Source organism: Poecilia formosa, unplaced genomic scaffold, assembly GCF_000485575.1.
Source record: "Poecilia formosa unplaced genomic scaffold, Poecilia_formosa-5.1.2 Scaffold226, whole genome shotgun sequence".
In the NCBI taxonomy this organism is placed as follows: domain Eukaryota; kingdom Metazoa; phylum Chordata; class Actinopteri; order Cyprinodontiformes; family Poeciliidae; genus Poecilia; species Poecilia formosa.
The window spans coordinates 349,533-359,942 of NW_006800165.1; the positions used below are offsets into that span (position 1 = coordinate 349,533).

The 10,410-nt window shown below is 41.7% G+C and overlaps 1 protein-coding gene across 1 annotated transcript in view; it reads right to left on the minus strand.

Annotated features, from left to right (window-relative positions):
* LOC103149415 (eukaryotic translation initiation factor 2-alpha kinase 3-like) overlaps positions 1-10,410 on the minus strand; it is a 46,767-nt gene that overhangs the window by 28,360 nt on the left and 7,997 nt on the right. The window contains exon 2 of the mRNA XM_016679928.1: positions 3,030-3,159. Coding sequence (XP_016535414.1) covers positions 3,030-3,159 — 130 coding nt within the window. The remainder of the gene's footprint in view (positions 1-3,029; positions 3,160-10,410) is intronic.

Sequence of the window (10,410 nt, forward strand, 5' to 3'; positions counted from 1 at the left end):
TCAAGTGGAGTCACAACAAGTCAACGGGTTCAGAACTAGAGGGGCATCTCTGTTCAACCGGCCTGCCAACAGCCAGGGCCGGATTCACAGGGATGTGGGCCCCTGGGCTGGAGCCAGTTTTGGTGCCCTGTTCACTAAGGGAAAATGATCTTACTGATGTAAATGACTACGGTATATTAATAAGTAGTTCTATACATCAGGAGGTAATAACTGATGCATGGTGGCTAACTAATAACTAACCAGTCCATTTTAAAAAGAAAATGAACTGGTTAATTATTAATTAGTGATAGTCCATTTTCCAAAGAAAATCAAAGATCAAAGCTGTCTTCATCTTTCAGGTCAGATAGGATAAAAGGTGAAAAGTAAGAGATATTAGGTCAAATTTAGTTCAGTTATTCATTATCAGTACTTTCATTGCAATTGTTCATTGCAATGTTTAATTAGATCACAATTAAACATTATGATGCAAAAGAAACAAAGAGGGAGAGATGGAGAAAGAAAAACTAACAAAGTAAAACAGAAACAAAGAAACAAAAAAAGAAAAAGAGAAGCCAAGAAAGAAAGAAAGACAGGAAGAAAAACAGAAAAAGAAAAAAGGAAAGCAAACCATAGAAAGCAAAACACAGAAACAAAGAGGAAGGAAGAATAAAAACAGAGAAAGGAAGAAATAGAGAGCTAGAAATAAAGAAAACTAAAGAAAGAAAGAAAGAAAGAAAGAAGGAAGGAAACAAAGAAACAAAGATGAGACAGAAAGTGAGGATAGTAGGAAACAACAAAAAAACTAAAAGGTTTTAAGAAAGAAAGGAAAAATATAAAGAAGAAAGGACCAAACTAAGACAACGGGAAAAAAGTGTGAAAGAAAAACAAATATTGTTCTATACTTTGATTTTTTTTCTGTACCATATTTTTCCAGTCTGACTTCTCAGTCTAAACATCATCAGTATCAGTCAGGCCTTTTGAAAAAAACAACAACAAAACAAGCAGCAGTTAAACACGGAGAACCTGATCGATACGCTGGGGCTGAATGGTGCTGCCGCACTAATGAGACCCAAACACTCCCACCCAGTAGCGGCAGGCTGGCGCTCAGACCCGACCCTGGTTAATATTAGAGGCCTTTTCCCCTGGAGCTACAGCGCAGAGACGGAGCGGGTCCACATCAAAGCGTGTTTCTCTGCGTGCAGCCGCGTTGTCTCGCTCCGAGGCGTTCGGCGTGTCAGTGTGGGAGGTTTAAGCTTCTGTACACATGTAGAGGCGAGGGGTTTGCCACGCTCATACGCGCAAGAACCCGCTGCAGTCAACAAAACAGTCGCATCCTCCGGGCAAATCAGCTGCTCTGCGATTCAAGTGCATGTCTGGGGTTTGTGCAATGAGGAGTACATGATAGCAGCAGCTCCCCCCTGGCTGGATGCTCAAAGTGCACCGAGTTCAAATATTGGTCTAAATGTCTACAGACAGCGAGAGGGAAAGAAAACAGGCAGAATGCTCCTTTAACTCCCACATAACATGCATCAGTCTAACAATATATTCCCTCTTCGAGAAAGTTGTTTTTTTTCAACTGTCTAAGAAGGCTTCATTCTGTATGCACTTTTCAACATTTATAACTTAACCCCTAATCATCAATGTATTTTATTTGGTTTAAAAATGTATTCTTTTATTTATTTTCTAAATAAAAAATTGAAAGATGTGGTGTGTCTTTATTAAATAAATGACTTATTTTCTGTCTCTACCGGCTTTGAACATTATTTCCCCCTACATCTATGAAAATATTTCAGCCAATCAGAGCTTGAGATATAAACAAAGGTTCTTAATTGAAAGGCCATCCCCCACAGCATGATGCTGCCACCCCTTGAGCTATGCAATTAATCAAATTCCTGGTTAAATTTTCAATACACATTTTTTTTTACAATGTTACTTCAGTATATTCTGCTTTGCACACATTCTCTTAGGTCAATGTTTAATGTTAACAATGTTAATGTTTCCTGATTGATGTGACCTTTAACCTCTCTTAGAGGATGATCCACAGTTTTCCAGAACACTGAGTGACATTTAAAAAAAAAGAGAGAAAAAAGGAAGTAATAATTATTGTAGCATTACTAAAAATTTTTGTAAAACTCAAAAGAATGGATCATATTTACTTTTCAGCTGGGGCTGCCCGAATCAACGAAAATAAAATTTCACCTGATTTATTTCAGTGAAAATGAATCACTGAAAAAAGTAAAGAAATAAAAATGGTCTATTATTGTTTATTCAGGTTGTTAATTTTATACAAGATATTTAATTATTTTTAAGCTTTTAGTGTAAAAGTTCAAAATAATTACTTTTTAAATTTCCATACAAAAAAAGATGTGCTGCTTTAAATCATTGATTTTAATATTGACCCAAAATACTTGCGCTGCAAATTTAGTCAAAAATCAAGCAACCCTCTTTTTTCCAACAGGACGAAACGTGGAAAAGTTTTAGATGTATGAATCCTTAAACAAGGCAGGGCAGCGTAAACCAACTTAATGCTGTTCACTATTTAAATACAATTACAAGCTGTGTTTATGCCAAGAAAACACAATTTCACAATTGAAGTGTTTTCATTAAATAAAAAAACGATTTAAATCACATGTGAATAAGCTTGTTGACGTAATAAGTCACTAAAAGAACATGCTAGCCATGATCCTCCAACTACTTCCTGTCTTCTTCTTTGTGGTTTGCACCAGTGGCAACATCCAGCTGTCTATCATGTAACGCAACAAAAGTGTTTCCATTGAATGTTTGCAAAATAAACCAATTTAAATATGGCTGGAAAAAAAAAACAAAAAGAAAAAAAAACCTTATCATAGTGGCAAAATTTTTGAAATAAAAAATGTCAGTTTTTTCAAAATGGTTTCCATTAAGCAAATTTATCTTGGAAATTCAACTTGGCAAATTATAAAGTCAACAGAAACGCAGCTACCGAAGCCTTTGTGATTGACATAAATGATGGGAATCCACACTTCAAGCTGGTTTTTGGTTTCAACGAAGGGATATCAGGCTGATTGTACCTCAGGTTTGCTGAGGCTGGAGGACACCAGGCACCCTGAGCCCACGTCCAGGTCCCACTGCTTCCTGCCCTGGTTGTGAGGATCCAGCGCCGAGATCCGCCCGTCCAGGGTGCTGATGATCACGAGTGACCTGCGGATGCAACACGCAGACGTCAAAATAAAGTTTAGTGAATTCCAAACACATGAGGCGACACCGTTAGAAGCAGATCTGTCCTCCAGGGTTTGCCCTGGTTGGGTTTAACCAATGAATGACGAGGAGCGCTGCAGCAGCGCTGCAGATGTCTCCTTCCCTCTTGAGTCCTGTTTTTGTTTGAAAATCAGAGTGACCTTCATCAGAAGCTCCGACCGCAACACCTGTGCCAAGAACCCCCCCGCTGCGTCAGGTGGTTAGGGTGGCATATTGATGAAAGAGGATTATTAAAACATGACACACAGTCACCTGACGGCAGCCAGGAGAGATCAGGACCACAGATGTGCTCGGAGAATGGAAACATGGCTGATTCGCTCCGTGAGGAGAAGAGCTGAACTTGACGAAGCAAAGTAGAACAATAACATCCCTGTTATTTACTTCTTGTTAGGGCTCTTACTGTTTGCATATTGTTTCCCCGCTCTGTAATAAAGTGTTTTACATGGTTTCTCCATGTATTTCCAGTTAGAATTTCTAACTTTCTCAAACTTCTCGTTTCTATTCATCAATTTTTTTTCAATGTGTAATGTCCAGTGGTCAAGTTTTAAGTATGGAACCTCAGAGTGTAAGAGGGAACAAAAGAGAGACAAACGGATAGATGGACGGATGAACAGACAGATGAATTGTACATCTTTATCGGAGGATAGATGGATTAATACGAATTCCATGTTTTCTTCATTCACGAACAAGACCCCAAGATACAAATTAAAATTCAAAAATATTTTATTGATTTATTGATATTTATTTATACTTAGGGTGCAGTCAGACCAGCCCCGTTTAGACCGTTTTAATTGAACTCCAGTTCACTCCACTAGAAATTCCGGTTCACTTTGGGAGGTGTGAATGCGCAATTGAACTCTTGTTCTGTCTAAAAACCTTGAAATGAATTCTGGTGCTGTCTGAAGACAAATGGAAGTGGACTATAGTGCAAGCCAAAATACAACCAAAACAAACGTGTAGGTCTAGCGCCAGAAGGAGAAGGTATCTGGCCTACAACTTTAAACCACTAAAATGTGACGACTCTCCATTTTTGTTTACATTTCATAAAGAAGGAAGTTGCATTCAGTGTCTTCAGAGGTTTTTGTGGAATTTCCTTCAGTGGTTATTGGTGCAGCAATACCACAGGTGAGCAGGCAAACAAGTTTTTCAAATAGTTTGGCTTGCTTGACTCAGGGCAGCGTGAAAATGAACCACAGCACCTGAAAATACAACAAATGTTACAACTCTGGTCCCCAGTCAACCCAAGTCTACCGGACTATTAGGTGTGAAAACATCCTTAAACTCCTCCACTTGGACCAGTACCTTGTCCCTGACTTGGAGAAAGAACTATTTTCCGGCTCAAAACTATGGTCATGGATGCGTTAGCTTTGGAGAGGCTAACAACTAGCATGCCTAGTCTGGCAGTAACCAGACACTACTTAAGAAAACTTTATCAAGAAAAATAGTTGACATACATTTGGATCCATTGGCATGTGTTCTTTTGACAGAATGTCCTGTAATCAAACATGATTTCAAGTACTAAAAAAATAACCAAAACCTAAAATTAACCTAACCAAAAAAGAAATTATTAAACACAGGAAGTGGGATGCAGAGCTTTGGTGGTCCAATCGCTACAAACAGGATCCAGGTGAGTTACCAGCCATGAGCTGGTGCTGAAACCAACTGCGTGAAGAATAGAAAGTGAAACCTCAGTGGCGTTAAATATATAACCACAGCCTCCAGAACCTAAAATAATTCTTGTTGTTGGTTGGTTGGTTGAGAGCACAAAAGCCCTCCTAACACTCAATGAATTCATTTTTCATTCAGAGGCAGTGCTGGCTGACAGCAAGCAGCCACAACTGAGAATTGGGGGAAATAGGACACAGGGGGTGGAAGTATTTACTTTGCATGATATATGGGCTGAGAATTTCCAACAGCACGAGATCCCCTCACCCTTGAGGAAAGATTTTAAGAAGTAATGAGGTGATGGATTTTTTCCCTTTTTTCCCCCCTCATTCAATTAATTCCCCTGCTCTACCTAATAGTTATACAGATGAAGGCTTTTAGTACCGAGTGCAAATTCTACTAATGGCTTTCATTGCTGTTTATGTGCTCACACAGCAATATCTGCTAACGGCGCTTCCTTTTCTTTTTCCCTCTCGTAGCAGGAAGACTTGGATGAATTGAGACATCCAACCCCACCCCTCACCAAACTGTTGGGGTTTCTGCCGCATTGCTTGTCAGTCATGTCCAGAGCGTTGCCCGTGGCCACTTCCTGCTTATTGATTTTATCTGTTGAAGAAGGGGATGCTGTCGATGAGCTCTTAGCTTTATTTAACCAGGGAGGCCACAGCGAGTGCTGCTGAGGCTTCACTTACTGTTGAGGTAGCTTACCAATGTTATGGTCACACCTGTTCCCCTTGGATACTAAGCCTTTAAAGGGAAAGGTTAAGCTTCCATGAGATGAAGTTCTGTGAAGTGTTTACAGTAGATGACACTCTTTGAGTCTTCATTAAGCTTACATCTGGATTAGATGATCTTAGATGCTAACACTAGTCCAAAAGGCACCAAGAGCAAAGTAAACTTTTACAATTCCAATCTTAAAAACTTATACATGTTCATGAGAACACCATTTTATGAACTTGAACACCGTCAATACTTTTGCAAACAGGTGTGATTATTTACACAGAAACCGGTTATTATTTACACAGGAAATTGAGGTTGGAGAAAGTGTGGCATTGATAACCTTCCTGAGTGAAACTATGGAGCAGGATTAGGGCCAAAATTTTAACTACTGCACACAGAGTGGCGGCTCCATCCTTTCCGTAGCAAGACTCTGGCCTGATTAATGACAGGTCAGCCCCGGCAACGGAGGAGACTACTCACTTGCGTTAGCTTCAGAGAGGCTAACGAGTAGCATACCAAGGCTGGTCGCCCATTGGATTGTCTACTTCCTCTGCGGTCCATTAGACCAGATAGGCTGGCGTTAGTTTTGAAAAAGCTAACTATTAGCAAAACAGAGCTGGTTACCCATGGGGAATCAAATTTTTGAGAGTTTGAGCGACCAAAAATAAATCCCAGCTGATCGAGAAAAATCGGCCAATTCCAACCTCCAGGGGATAGATTGATGCATCTCTGATTATAACAGTTTAATAAAATTACCTATTCCCTCAGACAAAAGTAATGTAGATTATTTCTAATAGGGAAAGACTGCTTTTACTCACACAACAGCCCATTAGAACTCAAGTGGAGCTACAAGTGCGTACACAGATGCAAATTGTATCACTAAACAATAATGGATTATGTGTTTAGTAACGCCTTCTAAAGCTGAGATTATCTCTCAGAGTCTGCTGTGAGCATCACCAGCCTCACTGCCAGCACTCAAGTGTAGAGCGCTAAGAAAAACATTGTTTTTCCTCGCAGCCACCAATAAAAACACAGCTCTAAAGTCTGCTCTCGCCCTCTCAATTGGCTGCGATACCCTGCCAAAAATATTAGGCTGATTGGTTGTTGCTAAGCAGTCGGCTCGCTGAGAGGGTGGAAGCTTTCCGCGGCCTTCGCTCGGCCAGCCCCCCGCCCGTCCCCGTCCGCCCTGGCAAGTTGCACTATGAATGTTAAAGTGATCTAAAAGTCACCGAGATCACCGAGTTCATCTCCAGAGATAAAAAGATTTCATTCTCAGAGTGCGATCAAAGGCTTTTGTGAGCTCTTGGTACGTCAAATAAAGGATGAAGGGTTGTGTGTGTGTGTGTGCCAGGGTGAGTGTCCATGCTCTAGTATAACAGTTATGTATCTGCGCAGAGAGAGAAGAAGTGAAGTCAAAATAGTACTAAAAGAAAACAAAGAGCCCCGCTGCATCATTTAGCACTGGAGGCGATTTTATTTACCACATTGGGGCCCCGAGACGCCGCAGCTCTGCTCGGCTCCAAAGGGATAACATGCAGCCTGTGGGGTTGCTGCTGCCGACCGTGACAGAAACAGAGATACTGAAGAAGACATCTGAATGGAAAATAAAGACTGAAAAAGGGGGAGGCTGCCAACAGACTGTGGGCTGTGCGCGTGCTCGTCTGTAATGCTGTCAAAATGTCATAAATGGTGCAGAGCGCTCTTCAAAAAAAGAAAGAAAGAAAGAAAATCACAAAGCGCACGGCGGAGCGGAGAGCCAATTAGCCTCGCTCTCACCAGACTCCGCTCCTCAGAGACGCTCAGCCTCAGTCTGCACACACCGGCAAAACTCGGCGCCTGGTAAACACTCTCTCCATTGACAGAAACAAACCAGGATGTTTACAGAGCCAGTCTCCAAGGAGCGCGAGCTTCCGAGCCCGGCCAATCCCGAAAGCCGGCGCGCTCTTCTCGGCGGCCAATGGAAACACGTTTTTCCCTTCTTGGCTGTCCAATGAACGAGCGCCTCTGCGGCGTCCGAGCCAACAGCAGAGCAGGATTGCCTGTAACCATGCAACAGGAAGCAGCCCGCGCGCGGAGCGGTGCCGCCGCGCAGCTGCCGCTCAGCCTAGCATGCAGCCGCTGAGAGGCAGGATGAAAATACGAGAGCGTGGGGAGCACGTGGAGAGCAAGTTGTGGATGCAGCTCAGAGCTGGCCGCACCCAGCGCCACCAACATCGCCAGCTGCTGCGGCAAAGTGCGCACTTGTCATCAGGGCGAGCCAAAATGGCTTAACGAACGCCATGATAGTTAAATTAATTTATAAAACTGTAATACTTTGATTAGACATCGGCTAACTAGTGTAAGATTGTTACAGGGAGGTACTGCGGTGCCACCCTTTCTTCTCACTACACTACTCTCTGTGTTGTTCTCAACATAATATCCCAAAGCGCCCAACTGAGCTGAAGTAGCAGTATTTTTATTCTACCCTCCACAAAGCAATGGAAATATGAAGATGTAACTTTTTTAAAACCTTGGTGTACCTTGATACCGTTAGCTCACCCATGCTGTAGAAAATGACAGTATAGCCATGTTTCCATTAATGCTTTTTTAACGTGCTATTTGAAGTATCGCACTCGAAAAAGTTGATGAAAATGGAAAAATTCAAATTAATTTCCTCAATTTCACAGAAAAAAGCTTTTACAATTGCTTGAGGTGACTCTCGACTTTTACAAAAAAGACTCAAAGTACTGAGTACTGACAAAGTGAATGGGCCCAGCCACTGGTGGGTCTGTGCCTTACCAGAGACACAGAACTAAGAAAAAAAACGTCCCAAACCCAAACCTCCAGGGTTAGGGGGAGGACGCTCTCCATTTTCTGTTGGGTGTGCTACATGCAAGTTTGCAACCTCTACATCTTCTTTATTTATTGCGTAGAGTACACATCTGATAAAATTTAGCTTGGCAATAGTCTGACCGTTAGCTGGAAACATGCTTAACTCCCATTTTAAATTTAAACGTTCGCTCAAACTTTGCATGACAATTGAATGGAAACAGTTACTGTTAAAAAAAAAGCCAACATTCTTTCCAATTCAATTCCTATGGTTTAAAGACTTATTGATAAGAGGAATAATAGTCCTAATATATAAAAGTAACACAGCTTTGCCCCTCCTACACCTGTTGCTAAAAGAGGAATGCATCCTCCTGTTCCTTACCACAAAAAAAGTTTAGCTGTTTGGACAGATTTCAGGTCATGGTGGGAAAACTAAAAGATTGCCACCCATCTCTAATTAAAATACCAGCAGAATAGAGGTATATTTTGCACAATACATAGAAACCGCAACTCAATTTAGTGCAATTTGTTTAAATTAAACTCAAACAACATTAATATTACTCTATTACATTGCAAAAATCAACATGCTGTACATAAACAATAAAAAAACAACCTTTTCTGTCACAAAAAAGCAATCATATCATGATAACTGTTTTTATTTAAAAATCTTGAATGAGAAAATGAAATAAATAACTTTACTCAAGGTTAACACTTGTCAGTAGCAGGGGAATTGTGGGATTCTCATACTGGTCCATGCAAAGGCAAAACCCCCATTTTAATGCTCCATAAACCTAAACAAAATGGATCAGTATCTAGTATTCATAGTGTTGACTTCAGCAGTAGAATAACTGACAGCGATCTGCTTTGAAACGTCGACCTTGTATCCATCGGTGGCAGTGCAGCAGAGAGCAAAGGGTGTGGTTTGAAGAAAAAGTTGCTGCACTTCCAGCCTGAAAAAAAAAATCTCTCTTCCTACACACACACACACACACCATATGAAAGTGTTGCCATCACTCTCTCTCCTCCTGTCGCACGTGGTAAAATCCAAACTCTGTGGCGCCACGCTCCCGCCTGCTGATTGGCCACGAGTCCGCTCCGAGCCGCGGATATGACTGGTTGTTGCTAAGCAGTGATGAGACGGTGAGAGTGAAAACAAGACAGCATGGTCCTACTAACCCTCAGCCCACTGTGTTTTTAAACACTCCCTTCTCTCTCTCCTTTCTCTCGGAGACTCACACCTTTCTGCCTCTGCCCCACCCATACTGCAGTACTGCAAGAGACGGGTCCTGCCGACGTACCAAAATAACCACTGACCTAATAAATTCCCTTCCAACTGATAATCGTGTTTAAAACCGGCATCGCTTCTGATTGTGACTTCTGCTGCTGCGCATCGCCACGACCAGACCACTCAATGTCATTAGATGGTGTCACCAAAGATAAACACATCAAGACGAGAAAGTGGTAACCAACTCAAGAAACATCTTTAAATGATTGATAAAGGGGAAAATAAATCAATATTCTGTTTTTATTGTCATACAAATCCAAAATCTGCATGAATAAATAAATCAACAACAAACCCTAACCGTGAAGAACCCAGTTCAGATGACTATCAAGTCTTGATAGGTAGATCAATCATCCTCATTGTGACCTGTTATTTTAGGGACAGTGTCTATTAATAAACCACACAACATCTCCCCCAGCTTCGGAAAGCAGAGCACCGTAAAGTTTAAAAATAGAATGTCTTCACTCCATCTTTTACCTTACTGTAACCAGACCCATGTGGCCAACTCGAATTCTGAGCATTGACCCAATCTTTCCCTTGCAATTGGCTAACAAGTTGCCCGGCTTGGCCGATTGGCTGTTGCTAAGCAGTGGGGGCTGTTGGAAGCCGGCTCCCGGGCAAGGCGGCCCAGAAGAGCTGTTGCAGCTACAGAGCCCTGGGGTGTGTGTGTGTGTGTGTGTGTGTGTGTGTGTGTGTGTGTGTGTGTGTGTGTGTGTGTG